The 22,159-nt window shown below is 59.2% G+C and overlaps 2 protein-coding genes across 4 annotated transcripts in view; one reads left to right on the top strand and one right to left on the bottom strand.

Annotated features, from left to right (window-relative positions):
- Nucleotides 1-13,345, top strand: part of SMG6 (SMG6 nonsense mediated mRNA decay factor) — a 229,962-nt gene extending 216,617 nt beyond the window's left edge. For both annotated transcript variants that reach the window (XM_040641151.1, XM_008695274.2), the window contains 4 exons: nt 4,665-4,818; nt 7,781-7,992; nt 8,288-8,369; nt 11,541-13,345. In XM_040641151.1, coding sequence (XP_040497085.1) covers nt 4,665-4,818; nt 7,781-7,992; nt 8,288-8,369; nt 11,541-11,671 — 579 coding nt within the window. In that variant the 3' untranslated portion in view covers nt 11,672-13,345. The remainder of the gene's footprint in view (nt 1-4,664; nt 4,819-7,780; nt 7,993-8,287; nt 8,370-11,540) is intronic.
- A 144-nt stretch (nt 13,346-13,489) lies between these two features.
- HIC1 (HIC ZBTB transcriptional repressor 1) lies at nt 13,490-18,064 on the bottom strand. Of its 2 annotated transcripts, none has more exons than XM_040641156.1 (2): nt 17,957-18,064; nt 13,490-16,499 (listed from the first exon to the last, which is right to left on the bottom strand). In XM_040641156.1, the coding sequence occupies exon 2, from the start codon at nt 16,477-16,479 to the stop codon at nt 14,338-14,340; it is 2,142 nt and encodes a 713-aa protein (XP_040497090.1). In that variant the 5' UTR covers nt 16,480-16,499; nt 17,957-18,064; the 3' UTR covers nt 13,490-14,337. The 2 variants fall into 2 exon arrangements, with proteins under 2 accessions (XP_040497090.1, XP_040497089.1); XM_040641155.1 differs by lacking the exon at nt 17,957-18,064 and adding an exon at nt 16,842-17,035.
- Nucleotides 18,065-22,159: the final 4,095 nt, after the last annotated feature.

Below are 22,159 nucleotides of genomic sequence, written 5' to 3'. Positions count from 1 at the left end.
TGTGGTGCTAGGCTCCAGTTTGCTCCAGCAGCATCCACAAGGTCCTTTCCTCCTACGGAATGGTCAGGCTGTTGGCTGGATCACCCTTAGGCTAGCACTGCTTAGAGCAAGCTCGGAGGTGTCAACTAGGCCTGCCACTCCCTCTCCATCAGGAAAGGGCACACTTCTTCGGCATTCTCACAACAAGAGTGAGCAGATAAAATTCAATCAGATTATCTTTAAAATGCCCTCCAACTCTGAGATTCTGTGATTGAGCTCATTGAGCCCCTATAATATATCAAACCCTATGCTAGGTATTATCAAAGAAACTACAAGAAAAGAAGGCCATTCGCTCCTCACAGTCTAGTTTGAAAATAAAATCAGTCCTCATAAAATGATAAGAAGTAGCAAGCAAGTCATCCTAATTGTAACTTTTAAAAAGAAAGCAAGGATACATTAAGTTCTGTGGTACTGGCTGCGCCTCCAGAGGAGGGATCCTAAGCAGAAACTTTCCCATGAGCACCCAGACTGCTAAACTCAGAGGTCGACCGTGCGTTCCCAAGGGCGGCAGACGGCGCTGCCTGCTTTCTATAGCAAATGCAGCATCTGTCCCTTTGGTTTCTGTGGCTCACGAAGGAACTGCCTGTCTGCACTTTTGGTGGTTATCTCACCAACTCTTCCTATTTTTTTATTTCATTTCCATTTTTCCATTTTTCATTTTTTTAAAAATAAGCCACGTATGTCATTAAAGAAAAAAAGAAACCATAAGTATCATGAGTCTTATCATAGAAATCAATAGTCCTCTCTGTCACCCCTCCCTATCTCCTGCTCTGCCCCCAAGTGGCTTCCCCAGAAGTTTCCCCTCCTGGATCTATAGGTGACTCATGGAGCTGGGCAGGAGGAAAGGAAAGCGACCCCTGTGGAGTTACTGATGCGTGGATCAGGCGTTTTCCTAGATACTTTCCCATACAGAGTGAGCCCAGAAATTTGCTGTGGTACAGAACTTCTCATTTCTGGTGAAGACATGGCTGTGGCCAGAGAGGCCCAGGGATAAATGACTCCATCACCCAGGAGAGAGGAGGAAGCAGCCCCACTCCCTGTGGAGCCCTAAGCAGAAGGAAGACCTAAGAAGGCCTTCTCTTGATGTGACTCTGCCTCATGACGTGGGTTCTTCAAGTTCCACAGCTCCTGTGTGAGCTAATTAATTGTGTTACCTTTTATTTGTAATTCTCAGTGTCTCAATTTTTAGTGGGTCAGCATCCGCAAATCATCCCCACTGTCTAGAAGGAACTGAACCTGTGAACGAGCCCTTCTCCCAAGCCTGTCAGCTTCCTCATTAGATGTTACTGTAGATTATCTCTTTCCCGGTTTCCCACCGGCTTGCTCAAGGATGCTCTCATACTTCAGAGAAAATGGGTTACTTAGCACCTTCCTGAAACAGAATTGAGTTCTTTTTTCCTTCCATGCTTGGTGACAACTTGGTTCTTATTCCCACTGATCTGATTCAAAGCGTCCATGCTTTCCTTGGGTTCTCAGTTCATTCTCCAAGGACCACTGTGGCCCAGTCTTAGCTGCAGCAAGGAGGGTTCCTGTGGAACTCTCCTTCCGGGTCAGCACACTTGACTCCAGGCCAGGGCTAGTCTGTCTGAATCACAGCATTCCAATGGAGCCCCCTCACCCCCACCAGAGGCTTCTGCAGCTTTTTACTCATACAAACAAAAATAAATCTCACTACCGGCCTCTGAACTCCGCAGCAGCTTGCTTCCCCCCGTCTCCCCAAGCGTCCCATGGCTGTGAGTGGGGACTTGGCACTCTCCCCACCGACATCACTTTTTCACTCCCTGCGCATCCTGTGTCCTTCTCTCACCGTGCGACCCAGAGATCGGAATGGGACGTGACGGCCGGCACAGGCGCCGTGCACAGCTGCCAGGAATCTGACGGGTAAAATCTGGAAAAGTTGGGAGGGCAAATGTTAAACGCACGCACGCGCGCTTGCGCGCGCGCGCGCACACACACACACACACACACACACACACACAGCGCCGCTCAGAGAGGGCCCGGAAACACAGACACCCACAGAAGAGGGCCTGCGGACTCCCGATCCCTCCTCGATCTGCCATTCTTTTGAAGGGGACTGGGCCAGTCTCATGACCCAGGTATGACACCCCCCCCCCAGGCCCACGGGTACCCCAGGAGAAGGGGGAGCAGCTTCATGTAACCTCCTGAGACTCTTGAGGGCATGTGGGGAACAGGAAGCAGTTGTGTGGTGACTCACTAGGCAGAGCCAGGTTAAGGGAAGTTGTCTGCGGGCGTCCCTGGGACCGGATGATGGCAGCACAGCTCCAACCACCCTCGTAGAGCTTGACCCCACCCCACCCCTGGGGAGCCAACGAGGTTGCCACCTCCCTAAGAGGCCATGGCCTTTGTTCACCTTTCTGGCCCTGAGCCAGAGCTCAGAGAAGTCCGAGGGTTAGAGCTGCCCTGTACCCTGCTCCTGGGCACTTCTTCCGCCCGCCCTGCCCACAGAACACACAGGCGGGCTGTCAGCCCCCAGCCTCCCTTGGCCACCTGGCTTACAGGCCAGCTCTCTCAAGGTGGGATGGTACAAGGTCCCAGGAGCTCATTCTTGTTCGTGCAGCCCATTGCTCTTCAGAGTCAAACCAGAGCTGGGCTGTCATTTCTGGAGGCAGGAAAACGAAAATGTGTAGAGTCGCAGTGGGGTGGTGGCAAAGACCTCGCGCTCGCATAGGACCGTGAGCCCCTGCCTTCTTGCAGCCTGTGTCCCTGTCTGTCCTGTCCCTTCTCACCCAGAGAGAGAAAGATTTGGGTGCCTGCGATACCAAAAAAAATGTTCCTGGCTGGATAGAGAACAGCAAGACGTGGGGGAATGAGCAAGAGGAATGCTGCTGCTCCCCTGTGAGGAGAAAGGGTAGAGTCCCTGTTCTTACAGAATGCCCCAGCTGCTGAACAATGTTATAGGTCAATTATATCTTAAGAAAAAATAAATTTTTAAAAAAATGCCCCAAGCTGAGTTGAGTGGAATGTGTGTCATCCTGTAGTTGGCAGCCTCATGGGGAGGGACTGTGACCCAGTCCCCTGGGAAGATGGCCAGCAGCAGGGGTACTTTCCCCTGATGAGGTGAGAGCAGTAGGAAGACTTCAGCAGAATGGGCCTCTCAGCCGCATTTCTCATGCCTGCCAGTGGCCTGTGGCCTGTGCCTTCCACCAGCTGTGGTGGCAGTGGCAGCAACGACTTAGTCATAGGAAGAGGTCCCCAGTAGGTCACAGAGAAGCCACCCCCAGCATTCAGAGGCATGCCCTTTCAGTTTTACTGTCGTTGCCAGTGAAACCTGAGCGCCTCCCTCACTGACTGTTAGTGGCCAGGCCCGGCACTGTGGGACCCGTCTCAGTTGGCACGCACATCTCCTCCCCTGCCCTGAGCCTGTGTCTCTGTCCTTGCAAGTTGGTGTGTGGCAGAAGATTGGGGGGTGGGGGAGTGACAGGACTGGTCCCCACCAGGTTTGTGCTGGTGCCCTCCTCCTCTGTACACAGGGGGCACACTGGGCAGATGCCAGCAAATCATTCTGCTGCTTGGCCGTGGTCCCCACAAGAGGAAGCAGCACAACAGTGACCGTGCTCTATAGTGACAGACATATCCAGAGCCTATCTCGGAGGGCCCCGTGCCACTCGGGGCTCTGTCAGACTTGAGAAAGTCGGGCTCTCACAGATGTGCGCGGAGCTTCCCTGGAGGAGGAGAACATCCATCAGACAGACAAGGCTTCAGCCACGTGCTTCTCGGGGTGTGGTGCACCCCGCTCACTGGTGCTGCGTGACATGGTTTCTCAGGGACGCACAGGAGACGCTTCGCCTTTTTATTATGGAAGGACAGCTTGCACTAGTAAACTTGATACCATGCTTATCATTGCTTAAGAAGTGGCTAAGCCAAAAACAGTAGTTGGCTTAAAATCCATTTAATGAAAAACATCGAGTAAATGGTGGTATAGATTGTGCAGAACTGCCGCTAAGGAGCACAAGCAGAGCACAAAAGACTCACGTTAGGAAACAGAGTGTTAGGAAACACTCTGCTGGTGGGTGGGGGTGGCTGTTCTCATCAGTCTTCGCAAGCATGTGAGTTGGGTCCAAATCCATCACACTGCATGGACTCCTGCTGCTGCGGGTGTTAATAATTCGCTGTTGGCATCACTGTTTTTGTATAGCCTTTGAGTGTAACTTTTTTTTTTTCCTAACTACACAGTGGAGTAAACTGAAATAACAAATGATACATGTATAAAGTGTTTGCCCTGAGCCGTACCTGTCTGTGCTGTCTAGATAATGTGTGCAAAACCACTTTCATATCCAAGGAAACTGACTCTCCCTTATTGACTTTTAGCCCAGGGTCTTACTTTCAGAAACCTGTTATTTTTAATACCATCAGAGTCCTCTCTGTCCTAGGCAGCGTTTTAGTCACACCCCATTCCTCAGGCCATTTAGTCCGTGTTGATTTTTATTGCAGTACTTTGCCCAGCCCTTGGGCCAGTCCCTCAGGCCTGACAGGGGCTGGCTGTCCCTCTGGAGGGGGAAGAGTTTCAGGGGGCAGGATGCTGACACACTGTGAAGTCAGGGCCCTGGCTCAGCCCCCCGCTTGCCTACTCACTCTGGCTCACTCACGGTTCTGTGTCCCTGTAGGCTGTCCTGGAGGACCAGAGTCAGATGAGGCAGATGGAGCTCGAGATCAGACCCTTGTTCCTTGTACCAGACACCAACGGCTTCATTGACCACCTGGCCAGTCTGGCACGGCTGCTGGAGAGCAGGAAGTACATCCTGGTGGTGCCCCTCATCGGTGAGTCAGGCCAGAGCACCCCTGCACGTGTGCTGCAGCCCCCTCTCCACACACGCCCCATGGCCCTGGGGCCAGGCAGCCAGAGAGCCCCGCTATGTGTGTATGACAGGACTTGCAGGGAAGTAGGGTATGCATGGGGCAAGGAAAATTGTTTAATAATCAGAGCAGTTCGAATTATTATGGCTGATCCATGGCTTAAACTGCTTGAGCAAATGGACTCCTGTGTCCCAGCAACCAGAGGCTGCATGAGCCCAGCCCTTGTTTTTATCCTTATAAAGCTTGCAGTAAAACAGCAAAGCTGGTTCCCGTTATTGGTAAACACTCAGCCCTGGCAGATAACGGCAGTGCTGCTGGGTGGTCTGGCAGGGAGGCTGGGAGGATTTTGAAGTGGTTAGATGCCTTTGGTCTGATTGTCTTGTAGCTTTTCATGATCATTCTGTTGGTTCGAGGTAGCATTCTTCTGGCCAGTGTCACCCTAAGGCCAGGCTGACGGAAACCCTCCAGAGTAAGCCCTTGGCTCATGCCTGTGGATTCTTGCCACTTGGGCCCTTACCACTGTCTGGTCACTGATGCTGGTGCAGGGTCAGCATCTCAGGACCCAGCTAGCTTTCTTCCACCCTCAGGCCAGAAGAGCCCAGCTGGGCTGTCTCCAAGGGACTGTCTAGGCACTGTCTTAGTTCTTGGAGCTCTGTGGTGGGTCAGCCTGAGGATGGGCTTTGGGCTCTAGGCTCCTAATATAATTGATACAGCTAATATAGCTGATGGCTATCCTGTGGAGGAAAAGGGTCTAGGAGGTGATTGGCTCTTCGGTGTCCCCTTCTCAGCAGCCACTTGGAGCAAGTTTGGGATCCTTGTCCTCTGGAAAAGCTGCCAGACTGGCAGTCTGCCTGCCACGCCACCTCTGACATCCATGCCAAGATGTTCCATTGGGCCTCCCCTCCTAGTCCCAAGTGTCTTAGTGCCAGATGAGGGTGGAAACAAAGGGCAGGAAACATCCGCCCCTGCAGAGGCTATAGAACCCTGGGGGGTTGTGGGAAACACGTTAGCACCACCTGAGAATGTTGGCACTGAAGCAGGCCTCGTCCCGCCTCCACCCTCCCTGTCTTCCTTCCCCCTCCCCATGTGGCCTGGCCAGAACCTCTTAAACCCAGGCCTTTAGACCTAAGGGGAGGCTTTCTGTTCTTCAGAAGTAGAGCAGCAAGACCGACAAGTTGTTCCAGCTTCCCCTCTTCCCTCACTGCATCCTGGGGTGGGATAGCTATCAGGATAGTGTGTCTCTGTGCTTTCCTACCCCGGGAGATTTTGAGGGGAAAGAGAGTGAGTGGTCACTTTTGCTAATGGTCAGGAAATGGTATAACTGAGAGAGGTTGCTGACATCTGAGGAGCTCCCTAGGACTTGGAAAGAGCTTCAGACACCATCCCAGGCTAGCACGGTTCTTGGTCCCCAGCACTGATTGTGCCCCTACTGTGTGCCTGGTCTCCTTATTCCCGGGGCATCCAGGGAAAGGCAGAGCTGCAAGCCCTTGGCCTCGAGGAGCTTGTGGTTCAGTAGGGAAAGGCAGATATGGCGGGGAGGGAGTAAATACATGCGCAACCCCCCAGGAAAGGACACACGTAGAATAAATAGATGCCCCCCGTGGGCGCTGGGAAATGACAGCTCTGCCACAGAAGTACAGGCCAGCCTGTTTGCACCTTCTTCAGTGGGGCAGGGCCCTCGACCCTCAGGGGCTGTACAGGCAACTCCCGTTCAGTGAGGCTTCCTCAGTGCATTCCCACTCTGTGTCCAGAGCACAAAGGGTTAAGCCGACAGCCTTCCCTGCTTGTTTCTTGTGCTCTTTAACCTGCTCCTGCTCCTTAGGCCTGACCCTAGCATGGAGAAGCCCCGCCTGGTGCAGAAGCACAAACAAGCTTCCCCTTTGAAGCCTGTTTAGTTTGGAAGCAGGAAAGGAGATTTTGGGATGGAATACCAGTTTTCGTGTTTGATGTTCTGTTTGCTGTACCATACACGCATCCACCACTACTTCCCAGCCTCAACCATACATTGTGTGGACATGCAGCAGCCTTAGGTTGCTGAAAGCACGGGCTGTGTGTGTGTGTGTGTGTGTGTGTGTGTGTGTGTGTATCCCCACATGGGCCCTTTCCAGAAAGTGTCTCTGAATACCCAGACAGTGAGTGCCAGGCTCACCATGGAACAGCATGCTCATGCCGACTCCCCGAGCCATGAATCATTGCACTGAGGAGAGGCCTCAGACCCCAAACTCTCCCGGAGCCCCCAAGGAGTGCATATTTCCCACTTGACCTCAGGCTTTTGGCTGGAATTTTGGAAAGAATCTTCACCAGAAAATGAAGCCGTGTCCCAGACACATAGGCAGGCAGACACACACACACATACACACACACATACATACTCACAAACACGTGCAGTATCAGAGGAGTAGATGTGCCAGGGGCATGGTTTGAAGGATACCAGGGTCCTTGCAAGTAAGGCTGTGACTGTTGCTTCCCACTTAGTGACCTCCCTGCACTCTGCTAGGGGGTGGGCCATAGAACTTTGCCTCTTATGAACTGCTGTGGTTGGGGATCCAGATGGATGAGGGGGAGTGCCTCTTGTCCTTTAGCAGCTACCCTTGCCTCTCCTTGAGATACCCTTTCAATTTAATCCTATAACTGAGGAATGTGATAGTAGAGGGGCCAGGTTTCCAATACAGCAGCTCCAGAAAATCCCTGTAGGTTCCTTCTAGGAGGAGCGTGGGGCCCAGGGGAAGTGGCAGAAAGAGCTCTGTGGAGAGTCTGGAACACTTCTTGCCCCCCCAGATTCCCCTAGTGTCATTGGAAGACTCCTGTGGGGCAAGGTGGACTCTGTGGTCTGGGACGGGGCCGGCTGGGAAAGTGAGCCTAGGGTGAAGGCAGACATGATTGCCGATCGCTGAGGCTGATACCTTGTGGGACTGTGTCTCATCAGTGATCAATGAACTGGACGGCCTGGCCAAGGGGCAGGAGACAGACCACCGGGCTGGGGGCTATGCCCGTGTGGTGCAGGAAAAGGCCCGGAAGTCCATCGAGTTCCTCGAGCGGCGATTTGAGAGTCGGGACTCTTGTCTACGGGCCCTGACCAGCCGTGGCAATGAACTTGAATCCATCGCCTTCCGCAGCGAAGACATCACTGGCCAACTGGTAAGACCTGCGGCAGAAAGGGAGAGCCCATAGCGAGCCTCAGAACAGGGTCTCCCTCAGAACAGGGTCTCCCGCAGCCCGGGCAGCTGAGGGGGCAGCCACTGGCCAGGCCCAGGAGGGGCAGTTCTAGATCACTCTTGGCAAGTTGGACCCCACCAAACAGGACCAGAAGATGTATGGGCGGGACTCTGGGATGTGATCCTCCCCAGGACCCCAGAGGCAGAAGTATAGCTGTGCCTCCTCCGAATGGCGCCCCCTCCTGCCCAGTGGCACTTCTCACACTTTCTTCCTCTAGGGTAACAATGATGACCTGATCCTCTCCTGTTGCCTCCACTACTGCAAAGACAAGGCTAAGGACTTCATGCCCACCAACAAAGGTACAGCTTCGCCCCTGCCTCAGGATCATCCGTTCCTCCCCACCCCCCGCCCTACCATCCTCACCCCTAGGGAAGAGTCCCTTCACCAACTCTGGCCTGGGGAGTTTGATGCAAGCCTGAGGCCAGCCTTCTGGGAATTCCGCCTCACTGTCACAGCTCCCCCATTCGCAGGTGGACCCTGGGCCAACTAGGGGTGGACCTAGACCTGGAAGGCAGGCTCTAGGCAGTGAGCTTTCCCACTCGGCATGCATCCGATTCCTTTCTTGGGTCCTCAGTGAGTCTTCTGACAGCAAGAATGTCTTTATGATTCAGTGTAGCTTATTCTGGCCATGGTCTCCTGAACCCAGCCCTCTGCAGCTCTGAGAGGACAGTCCCCACTGGTCCCTAGGGCCCACCTCCCTTTTCTTGGCCACGCACACCCTCTCAGTTCATCCCTGAATGTTTACCCTCTATCAGCCCTGTAGTGGAGGTACTTCCCCAGCGAGTAGTGGGCCTTTTCTTCCTGTCTCTGTGTCATGTGCTGCGGCACTTTGGGGGCAGTTGACAGCTTGAGGACTGAGCCCTCAGCCCAATTTTCAAGGCCTTTTTGGCAGCCAGTAGTCTTATCTTTGAGCCAAAAGCCCACCCTGGGACTCTTCCAGGCGCTTCAGCACCTCATCCTCAATCCAGAACGCTTCCCTGCACAGCCCCTCAGAGTCAGCACGGCTCAGGTGTTTTCTGCTCCTGGCTCCCGGGAGTCTGACATTTCTTCCTAGGATGGCCCTGCTCTGTGTCGTCTACAGACTTCGGCATTCTTACCGCTTGGTTTCTGTCTATGTGTAGGTGCCTGCATCTTGTCTTTTTCTTTTGGTGGTGGTTGCCCAGCTCTCTTCCCCGCTCCGTTTCCTAGCCCTGGCTTCCAAGCTGGTAGGGAGATTGTCTTCTCTCCCGCTGCCCCTACCACCCGTGTCACTGCAGCCCCTCACTCCTGCCTGAGTCTCTGCACCAGGGGCTGAGAATGAGCCCATGAGGGCTGTTCTTCAGAGGGGTCCTGCCACGTGGCTTGCTCATTCTGTCCCTCAGGGCCAGACCTGGAGCAGTGAAGTGGTAGAAAGGAGTCCTGGCTGAGCCAAACGGAGGACCCTGGGCTCTGCTCCCAGGCAGCTTCGTAGAGAGGCACCTTCTGAGGGAGAGGTAGACGGCATCGCAGAAGGCCTTGTTGGGAAGTATGGTTCAGATACTGCCGCGGCCCCACCCAGCCTCGGAGCTGTTTCTTTCTTAGCAGAGACACATTTTGGCTTTGGCCTTACTAGTCTCTCCACCCCCCACTTCACCCCACACAGCCTGCAGGAACCCATTGCCATCCTGGGGACCGCCCCTATCACAATTACATCAGCAACGGCTAGTGTAATCAAACCCCATTTGTCAGGGTGAATTCTTAGCAGATTAACTTGTCAGATTCACAGAGAAACCGTCACTAAATGTTTATGTGTAAACGATGTTGAATTTTAAAATCATGTGGATTATGGCGGATGGGGCCTGACAAGATGACAGTCTCTGGTTTCTAACAAAGTGAAGTTACCAGTGTCAAAACAGAGGATGTTTATTGTTAAAAATGTCTGAAAGTATCCACAGAAACCCCTGCAGACCCCTGCCAGCAATGCCGGGCCTTAGTTGACTGTCCTGAGGCCTGGGACTCTCTTGGTCTGAGCCCCAGGACAGGAGCAGTGGGGCTGCCTCGAGCAGCCAGCTGGGAACCCCAGAAAGCACAGCCCGGCACCACCCACGCCTGAGGGGCCAGGCCCAGGCAGTGGAGCCGTCTGAGAGCATCCTCTCTGCTTATGTGGCCTTCCTCTCCCCGTCTGCCCACCGCAGCCCTCACCTCCCACCCATTCTCCTTCCGCCCTTCCCCTTCTCCCACCAGCGTCAGCCTCATGAGCCTCTCCCTCCCTTTTCCCCCCAAACTCCTCCCAGGCTGACAGCCAGTTCTCAGCCTCCCTGCCTGGAGCTGGCAAGCCTGAAACTGCTCAGGTCCAGACCTGGACATTTGCAATTGCCCAGCCCCGCCAGCCCCCCGCAGTCAGTAAGCCCCGCAGGACATTTCCTGTGCCTCACAAGTTTGCCGGACCTCCGTCAGGAAATGCCCAGCCTGGGACTGAGGGGTGGGCCTGCCCCTGAGCGGCCTGACCAGGGGTGGGGATGTCACTTCTGTGGGTACTTGGCCCTGGCTTAAATTCTCCCCAGTACATTAAAAGGTGTGGGAATCCGGAGGAGAGAGGTAGTGTGACATCTTGCTAAGAGGTCATCTAAAAAGAACAAAGGCTGCTTGTGCCGTTACAGAAAGAGCTTTAAAATATATAAAATTTGAATAAAATAAATATGGCTAGTATGATTGTAATGTTGGGAAAAAAGCGTATGTAACAAGTATATATACTTGCACGTGTGCATTAAAAAATCTGGAAGCACGCATAGATCTAGCCCTGGGGAGCAAGACAGAGACACATGAAGGGAGAGTGGCTTGGAGTTTTCCTTTCCTTTGTCCTCTTCTGTACTGTTAGAGGTTCTCACCATTTACATCGATTACTTTCATGTAATAGAGGAAATCATTTGGCTCTCACTCGGGGCCATCTTGGCACGGCTCTGCCAGGGACCCTTGCCCTCCTCTCCTCAGAGCTCCCTTGAACTAACCCCTCTCCTCACATCTGGGAGCCTGGATTCACTTTGGATTCCATCTTGAGCTTTCTACCTCTTAATACCTAAAGTATTGACCTCCTAGCCTTGGAGGGAGAGGATGTGCCAGAAGAGAGGAGTAATTGTGAGCCCAGGACCAGCCATGCAGTCTAGGGGAACAGAAGGAGAGGGGTTTCCTCTGCTCCCCTCAGTTCAGCATCCCGGGAGAGGGGTCTGTTGAGGCCAGTGGCTTGGGCAGATCTCCAGACACGAGGCAGTTCAGTCCCGGGCTGGAGGTGAGGGTCTGAAGCAGAAGGCCAGCCCTGGCCCAGCATGGTCCTCTCTGAGCCAGTAGGGGAGGGGTACCCCGGCTGATTGCATGAGGGAAAGACTTGTAGAAGGGCCAAGAAATGGTTGGCCCTGACCCCTCCCGGGCGACATTCCCCCTCAGAGAGAGGAGAGGCAGCCTGTGCCTCTGCCTCCTGCCCTCAGTGAAGTCCTTCTGCTCTCTCATGCCTACAGAGGAGCCAATCCGGCTGCTGCGGGAGGTGGTGCTGTTGACAGATGACCGCAACCTGCGTGTGAAGGCACTGACGAGGAATGTGCCTGTGCGGGACATCCCAGCCTTCCTCACGTGGGCCCAGGTGGGCTGAGGGGGCCGCACCGGGGCCCCCCCCCGCCATGGAACCATTCCTGAGAGGCCACCAGGCGCCCAGTGTAGCACCGAAGATGCCCACGTGCCTGAGCCAGCAATCCACCCAGACAATAAACCATCCTCTTCCAACCCACGCCGTGGCCGTGCTGTGGGGGAGCTGCTCCTCACAGAGCCCCTCCTGAGGGTCGGGCGGAAGCTGCTGGGACCCTCCTGGGCTGCCAAGATTTAGCAGGGAGGTGGCTGGCTGCAGTGACAGCAGGTGGGTGAGCCAGACAGGCCGCCCACAGTCTCGGCCTTTCTCCCTCCCCCTGTCTAGTTCAAGGGCTTGCTGAAGGCCTTCTCAGCCCAGGGACTCAGCCACTTTCTCAGCTGGAGATAGGGCAGGGGGTTGCATTTCCATCAGGTGCAGGTGAAATGATGGGTCCCTTTAATCTTCAGAACCCCTGTGCTGAATGTGTCCCAAGAGGCTTTGGTCATGCCATGAAGAGAGTGCCCAGGGTGTGTCTCTCTGAGGCCTGGATTCCCCGATGGACCCAAGTTGGGTTCTGGACACCGCGTCCCAAACAGCAGCCCTAGGCCCCATCTTTTCTACCCCCCTACCCCAAACACACATCCATTCTGCTGCTCTTCTTCCTGTCCTTATCATTCTGGGTCCATTATACTTTGCCCCTTGTTCCCCGTTGGATGGTCATGGGTCTAGAGGGAAGGGACGTCTGGTCTCAGGCTCATGCTTCCTGGGTGGCCTCTGCCTGCTCCTCTCCCTCATTGGCCTTCCTTTTGCTCTAGTTCCCATTTCACAAAATTTCTTTAGACTCCTCTCGGTTCCCCCCCTCCTCTCTCTTCCCTCTCTCCCTCCTGAATCATCTCCTTGGCCTCCTTCCCTTTCTAGATGATCCCTCTTACTTCCCTGATCCCCTCAAATTCTTCACCTCAGGTCCTTGCCATGCAGGTTCCCACTCTGAATCTTCCTCCTCTGGTACCTCTTCCTCCTCTGGGCCAGGAACCTAATGAAGCTTTCCTGCCCTGACCTTCTTTCTCAGGCCCCTGTGCTCTGAGAAACTTAAAGGCTCCTGCGTCCCAGCCTGAGGGTAGGGTGGGCCGGTGCCTGAGAGGGACATTGCCTAGCCTCGAGTGTGCACCATTTCTAGCTTTGCCCTAGAAGAATTTGACACAGGGGCCTTTTGGCCTTTCAAGTTTTTGTTGCCTCTTTAGCTGGCACCTGTGTCCAAAGCCTCACTGGAGGGGCTTCCTACTGGGAATGGGTTCTCCCAACCCAGGGACAGGGATGAAAGGAACTTGGAGGAAGACAGGACTTTGAGGAGGAGCCAGGAGTCAATTTTGATGGGACCAGAGGGGGAATCCCCCAGAGCTCCCTGTCTGGACTGTACAGCCTTCCCAGAGGATGGGAGCAAAGTTGTACCCTCCCTGAGGCCCAAGATTATACCAGGAGGAGGGGGTGCTATGCAGGAGAGCCACCAGTGGTTTGGGGGTACGAGTCCCCCAAGGGCCTCAGAAGACTGGCTCTTTGGGGTACAGGGTCCCAGCCTCTCCTTTGAGATCCTCTCCCCTGGATGAAGGCCAATGACTGGGTGGGTGGGAGACCCCTCTCTCCTTTCTGTCCCATTTGCAGCACTGGTTTTGTTTCCTTAATAAATTTTTAGTTATGAACGTGCCTGACCTCTTGCCCATCTGTCTCTGGGACTGGGGAGGGAAGACGGTCCAAGCCTCTCTCTGCACCTGTATGAGGGTGCCGTGTCTGGCCCCTCCACCCACCTAGGTCCTTGTGCAGGGCGGAAGAGAGCAGCGGGGTCCAGGGTCCTTGGTTACTGCTTTATTGCTGTTTGGTTCGAGTATAGAAAATGGAAGCGGCTCTGGAAGAGCCTGTGTACAAGGTAGGAAATATACAAACGGGGAGGAGGGAGCTAAAGAGACCACGTTCCAGCCCAGCCCAGCCTGGGCTCGGGGTGGGGGGCCGCCCGGGGCGCATGCAATAAATATGGTCCGGGGCCCCAGGGAAGGGAGGGATGGGGAGGACACCGGCGGGAGTGGGAGACCGGTAGGCCAGGGCTGTCTCAGCCCTCTGACTCCAGAGGGAGGGAAGGGTTGGCCCTGGGGCTAGTGCCACTTGTGCAAAATGAGGAACTTCACATTATCAGTCCCGGGGCGGGCGGGAGCGGGGGGCGGGGGGCCCTCCGGCCGGCTCAGTCCCCTCCCCGCTCCCCAACTCTGCCCGACGCTCCGACCCCAGCGGGGAGATTCACAGTGAGAATGGGTGTGGTCGCAAGGGCCGGAGGTAGGGCTGGGAGCGCCCCAACAGTGACACCCCTCCCTCCAAGAGCAGCACGGAGCCGGGGGAGGGGGCCAACGAACCACAGGAAGAGGCGGAGAAGGGCCGGGGGTCTCCTTTGGTCAAAGCTGATATCAAAAATATAAATCTCCCTTCCCCCATCCCACCCCCGTCCCGGGGTTTCACCCCCACCCCCACCCCCGGGCTAAGGCACAAAGCAGTGAGGCCAGGTGGGGCCGCCGCCACTGCGGCGACGCTGCCGCTGCTACTACAGATGTCCGGGCGCGGTGTGCCTGCTCGCGGCTGCTGCCGCTGTTCCCTGGGGGGCACGGGCCAGGGCCAAGCGGCGGCGACGAGGCGGGCCGGCAAGAGGCGCTCTAGGTGGGGGAAAAACGGTCGATGGTCCGGCCGTCGGGTCCGGCGGCCAGGTGCGCTCCCTGGCTCAGCACCTCGGCCGCCTTGTCCGGGCTGAGGCCCAGCTCCGCGGTGAACTTAGCCAGCGGGTAGAGGCTCTCGAGCGCCACCTTGGGGTCGTGCAGGAAGTGCGTGGTCTGCGCCAGCAGCTCGGCCGCCGCCGCCTTGTCCTGCTGCTTCAGGCTCAGCTGTTCAGCCGTGAGGCGGGCCACAGCGAAGACACCCTCGGGGAAGTCGAGCTTGCCCTTGCCATCGGGGCCGGGGACGCCGGGTAGCCCCCCCAGACCCGCCAGCGCTCCGGCTGCGCCTGCCGCGCCACCCACGGCGTGCATCTTCATGTGGCTGATGAGGTTGCGCTGCTGTGCGAACTTGCCGCCGCACACCTGGCACTCGTAGGGCTTCTCGCCCGAGTGGATGCGCATGTGCTCGGTGAGGCGGTACTGGCGCGTGAAGCGCATGCCGCACGCGTCGCACGCGAAGGGCTTGAGGCCCAGGTGGCTGCGCATGTGGCGCGTCATGGTCCCGCGCTGCGTGAACTTCTTCCCGCAGATGGTGCATGGGTAGGGCCGGGTCAGCCAGTGCGTCTTCTCGTGCTGTCGCAGCGTGGCCGGGTCCTTGTAGCTCTTGTCGCACGACGCGCAGCGGTACGGCCGCAGCAGCTCGCCCAGACCGCCCGGAGCTCCAGCGACCTTGTCCCCACTGCCTCCAAAAGGGGGCCCCAAGCCGGCGGCCCCCGCAGCTACCTCAGCCGCCTCGGCCCTGCCGTACAGCGCCTCCTCCTCCTCCACGTGAGCTTCCACGTGCGCATTCAGCTGCTCCGAGCTGGGGAAGCCCTTGCCGCACGGGATGCACACGTACAGGTTGTCACCGAAGCTCTCAGGCTCGCCATAAGCCAGGTGCGGGCATGGGTAGCCCTCGAGGTGGCCGCCGGGCGGGCTGGGGTCCTCGCTGCTGCCCGTCTCTTCGCTGCTGCTCTTGTAGTCGTCGCCGTCGCCGCCCGCGCCCGGCCCGTCCAGGCTGCCCTGGTAGCGCGGCGGCGCCAGGCCTAGCGGGGGTACCCCGGGCGAGGCGGCCGGGTCCCCGCCGCGCTCCTCGCAGCGCTCGCTGGGGGAGCCGCGCTCCCGGCCCAGCTCGTCACCGTAACTGCCCAGGCCTGGCTCGTGCTTCATCCAGCGGTAGAGGAGGCTGGGCCCGTCGGGGCGGCCCGGGGGCTCGGGTCCCGGGCTGCCGCCGCCGCCACGGAACGGGTCCGGAGGCGGTACGGCCTCCTCCAGCTTCTGGAAGGGCAGCGGCGGGAGCGGTGGCAGGGCGAGCGGTGGCTCCTTGTAGGCTGCGGGGCCGGCACTGGGAGGGCTGTCTGGGCGCGGGGGCAGTTCGCGTTCGCCCGGCGGCCGTTCAGGAGGCGCGGAGCCCGGCGGGCTTTTCTTGGACAGGTCCAGGCCGCAGAGCGGGGAGCAGCGGCGCTCCGGGGCGCAGAGTGCGGAGGCCGGGCCGGGGCCCGAGGCGTACAGCTCCGCGCAGTGCGTGTTCACCGCGGCCTCGGGGCCCGAAGCCGGCTCACCGGTGGGCGGCGGCGGCGGCCCGGCTGGGGACGAGTAGCAGGCCTGGATGACGGGCGTGGCGGCCCGAAGGCCCCGGCCCGGCCTCCCGTAGGGGGCATAGCCGCCGCCGCCGCCGCCGCCGCCCCGCAGGTGGCAGTACTTGCCGTGGCGCTTGAGGCGTTTCTTGCACAGCGCCACGAGGTCGGGGATCTGCAGGTAGCTGGCGGCGGCCAGCACGGCGCCCAGGCTCGGCTCGGCCCCCGGGGCCACGGCCGCCGCCGCCGCGGCCTCCGCGCCGTCAGCCAGGCGGCCGGTGTAGATGAAGTCCAGCACCAGGCGGAACACCGCCGGGCTCACCATGTCATGGTCCAGGTTGAGCAGGTTGTCATGCACCACCAGGGACTTGAGGTAGGCGCTGCTGGCCGCCAGCACGTTCTTGTGCGCGCGGAAGAGGGCGTTCTGCACCACGATGATCACGTCGCACAAGAAGCCCTTGGTGCGCTGGTTGTTGAGCTGCAGCAGCAGCTGCCTCGAGTGGCCCGGCGCCTCCATCGTGTCCAGCATCGTCTGCCCAGCACACTCTCCTGCAGGGGTACACAGCAGCCGGGTCAGCGCCTCCCCGAGCGCTCGCCGCCTGGATCCAGCTGCGCGCTTCTCCCCCCCGACTTCCCCTTCCCCTTCCCCTCAGCTAGGCGGGGGCATGGAGCACGGCGGCCTGGGCACCGGCAGAGGACCGGCGGCCTCCTGGTGTGGAAGCCTGGGCCGCGGGCCTGGACCAGAAGAAGGCGTCGGAGACCGGCTGTTGGAGAGGAGGCCAGGCTGGCCTGCACGCCCAGGCCCGGAGGCCACCGGGCACGCAGGCTGGGTTCTGGGGACTTCCGAGGAGAAAACTGTTTGGGGGAAGTGACCCCTTCGGAGACAGTTACCGGATTTGAGGAAAATGTCCGCTTCAGGAAAAGTCATTCAGGGCCGAGAAGTTTGCCCAATTGGGATATAAGGGAGCCGAGTAAAAAAGCGCCTCCCGCCTCGGGAGAAGTTGCCCCAGCTGGGGGAAGTGATCCAGTGGAGGGGAGCGCGGTGCCCGCCGTGGCGCCGCCCTGCCCGGGGGCTGTCAGGCCCTCAGTTGGGGCCGGGGCGCGGCCGCGGCGCGGGGAGCGGAGGCAGAGGCTGCCGTGGCGGGCAGAGCACGAAGGCCGGCCCCGGCGCGGGGAGGGCGTTATATCGGGGCAGGAGGCTGAGGCAGGAAGCAGGTGGGGGGGAGGGGGGAGCCACGCAGCTCCCAGGGGAGGGAGGGGGCAGCGCCCCGGGCGGGCACGGCGCACAGCCGGCTGCGGCCCTGACCCGGGCCTGCGCCCCACCCGCGTCCCGGCCCCGGCCTCGGCTCTGCATTCGCGGGCCCCGGCGCCTCCCTCCCCAGCTCCCTTCGGCCCCTTCTCCACGGGAACTCCGCCGCCCCAAACTTGGGGAAAAGTTTCCCAACTTCAGACAGGCCGGGAGAAGCGCGCCAGCCCCAGTCCCTCGACTCCCAGCTTTTCCTCTCGGCCCCCAATTTTCGGCAGCCAGGCGGCCCTGGGGCCTGAGCCGGGCCCTGAGCTCCCCTGCCCGCTCGTTCGCCCGCCCACCCTGTTCCCCGCCTGGCCCGCAGGGCCTCGCGGCCCGTTACCTGCGGCCGCAACCCGACCCGGCTTCCCTCCCCGTGGCTGTGGCAGCTCCTAGCCGGCGCCCCACCCGCCCCGCTGCCAGGCGCCGAGCTGTGCCAGGGCAGCGCCCCTGCCAGCCCCGCCCGCCAGCTCCCCTTCCCTTCCCTTCGCCTCTCCAGCCCATGTGCGGGCAGAGTCGGCCCCGGGCCGCTGACCCCGCCGTGAACCCGGCGCAGGGCAGCGGCCCGGCGTTCCTGAGTCCTCTAGGGGCGACACCCGGAGTCCCGAACGTCAGCCGCGTTGGGGCACCCGCGCCGGAGGATGCGCCCGAGGCGGCCAGTGCGTAAGGACCGGGCTGTCCGGGTCCCCTGTCCCTCCCGGTCCCGAGTCTCAAGACCCACCTGGGGGGCATGTCGGAAGCCCCGGGCCCGGCTGCCGGCGGATCCAGGGGGGGATGTGGCTGCGCTGCGCTGCCCTCCGCCCGCCGGGCCCCCGGTCGGTCTGTCCTGCTGGTCCGTCCTCCCCGCGTCCTGGTCGCGTCTCAGCCCCGCCGCGCTTTCCGCACACTCTTATCTGGAGCGGCCCGGGCCGGCACGCGCTGCTGCAGCTATGGCGCCACCTCGCGGCCCTGCAGGACTTTGCGCCGCACAGCCGCGACCGCCCTCCGGCGCACCTGGGTTGGGTTGGAGGCTCACAGAAGCAGAGCTGGACGCGGGAGAGGGTTGACAGGTTCACCATCCCAGATGTGCCCACGTGAGGACCCAGGCCCCGGAACTTCGAACCCCACAAACTCGGGTTTTGAGCTAAACGTTCCCATCCACGTACATACTTCTAGATTCTCACATTGCCTTAGTTTGGAGAAGTCCTGCCCGCAAGGAGGGGACTCTGGGGACAAGTGAATGGGGGTGAGGGAGGTTACGGAAGTCGTTAAGAGAGAAGAAGGTAGACAAGATCTTGGGGGCGACTCCTTAGGCATTCCTAGATGGGACTGTCCTTTTATATCCACCCCACCCCCCAACACACCCACCTTCACTCAGCCACATGGGTTTAGGTATGCACGGAAAAAACCCATTTGCACCCAGACCCTCTCCAGGCACTGACACCTGCGCGCGCGCATGCTGGCACAAACACACATCTGCCCCCTTCTAAAGTTCCATCCAAGTCCTGGTAGGGCCCTCCATGAGCCTGGGCAAGACTGTTACACAATCAGCCTGCCCTGTACTTAGAGGTCTCTGGAGGGACCCCAGGATATTCGACTGGGAATGGCTGGACAGGGCCTCCTGGGGATCCCGCAGAAGCGACGCAAGCCCCCAGATTCCCCGTGTGAGTCATTTTGAGGGACCTGCTTGCACGACCCTGTCTCCAACCCACTAACCCGGAACGTGACCGCAGGGGCTGCAGGCCGGGATACCCCGGCAAGGTTCTGCACCCCAAGTGAAGGCCCGGTTCTTGCAGGTGACGCCCCTACTGGGAAGGAGGGGACCCCGCACTGGCGCGTGGGCACTCGCACGGCTACTCCGGAAGTGTCCCCACGCGGCCCCGCCGCCGCATCGGGCCTGTAGTGAGTGCCGGGTCTCCGCGGCCCACGCTGCGCCTCCTCCCGGCACCTCCTGACCCCTGCCCACACGTCGGGGAGTGGGAGTGGGTCCCCGAGAACTCCCGCAGCTTCTGATTGGCTGCGCCTTCCTCAGCCGTCGCGCGCGAGGCTGGGGCGCAGAGTTACCATAGTAACCGATTAGGTTCGCGCAGATCGCGTCTCTCTGAGGCCTTGGAGAGCTTAGCAACCGCGGAGGGCTGCTGGGCGGGTGGGTGCCGCGCTCGCCGCCCCTCGCGCGGTCCTCCACCCCTACGCCCCCGCGAGAGGTAGTAGCTGAGTCACTCAATGAGGGGCCGCCAGCGCGGCCACTCGCCGTCCCTGACAGACACTAAGGTCTCGGGCGCCCCCCAGAGGCTCTCTTTTCCTCCGCTGACATCTTCATGGCCTCGGGGGTGTGCGGTGTTTCTTGGTCCCCGCCGGTCCTTCTGACTCCCACCGCGTCCTACCCCCGTCCTCACCCTGTTTCTACTCCTTGCTCTGGATCCATTTTATCCCACTCCTCTCCTCTCTCTACCCACGGTCTCCTCACTAGGGTTGCAAATGAGCTTCCAAGAATAGAAAGGGTGGGTTCCGGAGCTGCCGGCCTCTAGGGGAGATGGACAACATCTTGGCCAAGGGATGGATGTGTTCTGCGCTGAAGCGGAAAAAGGTGTATGGAATGCTGGAGAAAGGCGGGAAGGCTCCTCAGAAGAAGTGCTCTTAGAACTGGGCTTTGATGAATGAATAGGAGTTCTTCCCCCAGACAGAAAAGCAGTCCTGGAGAAGAGAACCACAGGGACAAAGGCTGGAGGCAAAAGAAAAAGAGGGTGGTGGTGGTGGTGGGGTACTCCAGGAAGCTAGATTCCAAAGGTTGTGCAGGACCTCTCCGACTGTGTTTCTGCTGTAATCTTTTATCTTCTTGACGGGATCAGACCCTAGCCCCACAAGGAGCCCCTCAACCCAGTTTCACTTTTGTGCAGTGTCCACTGTGCCCACTGTCTTTGTTTTTCTTCAACACTGTCCCCGGATCCCCACCCCCTGAATTAACTTACTGCCCCCATCCCAACCTTCAGGCCATGTGGAAGCGCCTCACAGACCTGCAGCCAGCTTTGCTGCCTTCCCGGAGACTTCACTCTTCTTCAGTCTTTGATCTTTCCCTCCTTCCCTAGTTTCTACCTATCCTACCAGCCTGGCACTGCTACACACACACACACACACACACACACACACACACTCCATCTCCTCTTTCTGAACACATTCACCCTCCTCCATTTAGAACTTTCCTCAATTGATGGAGACAGGATCATTCATTTCCCTGCTCTTGTTCAGGGGAATTCTGCCCCACATGGCTTAGGGCCTTCCTGCCAATTCATCCCTCCAGGAACTCTAACTTCTCCACCCTCCGGAGATACCTCTCCACCAAGCTGCTGAGCCCTTGGTCTCCCTCACTCATTAATCATCCTCATATGAGCTCTGCCAATGCCCACAAATGGGTCCTGAATGCGGTCTGCTTGGTGCCAGGCTCTGAAACTGGCACTGCCGACCTGTACTCCTCCCCTCCATTTGCTGAGGCTTCCTCTCCCACTCACCCCCTTCTCCTGCCATCTTTCCCGCAACCCCACCATAGAGGAACCCTTTGCTCATATCCCAAGAGTGCAAGTCACTCTTCTTAACTTTTCCGGGGTCTCCAGCTCCTGACTGGTACCTAGACGCCCCCCCCTTCCTTCTAATCCCAGAGTCCCACAAAGCTTCTGAGAGCCCTGGGCTCCCCCACTCTTCTTCCCCCATGTCCCCGACGCCACAGCTCTAGATGCTGCTTTAGGCCCCTCCTCAGGTCCAGCTTCCTCTCCTGTTCCTCCCTCCCCAGGGTAACAACACTGCAGTGGCCATGCGGGGTGTAACGCCCCCGAGGGTCATCTTGTGACGTCACGGAGCCGTCGGGTCCAGGAACTGAGGAGTGGGAGGGGGGCTACCGGGTGAGCACCTTGGAAGGCCGGGAGGGAAGTGGGACTGCACCCCAGAGTGAATAAAGATGTAACTGACCTGTCCACCCTCCCGGCACTGTCCTCCCGCTGGCCCCCAGCCGGCAGTTCCGGAAACTTAACCCTTTGTAGACCGGTACAGGGGCCCGGGCTCCCCCGCCCCCCGTGTTCCTGCTTCCGTGCACCCTCCTCCCCCTCCCAGCTCCCCGTCGCCTTGGTCCCCCCCAACCCCCTGCCTCGCCACTATAAATAGCCCCTCTTCCCGTTTCCTAAATTCCCTGCTGACGTCGGCAGCGCGTCAGTGTGTAGGAGCCGCGGCCGCATGAATGAGCCGCCGCACGAGTACTACGCGCGCCTATAAAAGCAGCCGCGCCAGCCCGGCTGCAGGAGGCGAGCGGGAGCGGGCGCGACGCGGCCCGACAGGTAAGTGGAACTGACCGACCGACGGGCTACAGATGGACCGGTGCACGGACACGGACGGAGGGGCAATGAGGAGACCGGCAGACGGCAGGTTGGAGGGCCCCTACGGGGTGGGATTGGGAACAGGGTGGGGGACGAGGATCCCCTCGCAGCTGGTGGAGCCCGGCCGGAGGCGTACCCAGAACCCCGTGCAGCACCTGCCCGCGCCCGGATGAAGACGCAGGCACTTCGGAGGAGCATCGAATAGAAGACGGATCCCAGGGGTCCCTGCGACATTTCTTGGGGCTCCTGCGCCATCCTCCCAAGAAAGTGGGGCGAAGGCGCTGACGCCCCAGAAGACGCGCCCCCTCCTCCCCCTCCCCGCAGCGCAGTGACTCAGCCTCGCTGCCCCTGGCCGGCTGAGCTGGGCCGCCGGCGAAGGACAAACTCCCACCTGCCCTAGCCGCGGCTCTCTTGGGACCCCCCACCCGCATCCAGTCGGGCGCCCCCTCCCCGTCCCATCCCGTCGGGCTGGTCCCTTTGCGCCCCCGACTTCCCGCCTCTGCGCGAGGAGCTGTCCTCTCAGGACCAGGCGGGGGCGGGGCCTCGGCCGGACTGCCCCGCCCCCCACCGAGGGCCCCCCCCCC

This window comes from Ursus maritimus, unplaced genomic scaffold (genome assembly GCF_017311325.1).
Source record: "Ursus maritimus isolate PB19 unplaced genomic scaffold, ASM1731132v1 scaffold_24, whole genome shotgun sequence".
NCBI classification, from domain to species: Eukaryota; Metazoa; Chordata; class Mammalia; order Carnivora; family Ursidae; genus Ursus; species Ursus maritimus.
The sequence above is the reverse complement of the archived record's forward strand: the minus strand, read 5'-3'. Positions and strand labels throughout refer to the sequence as shown.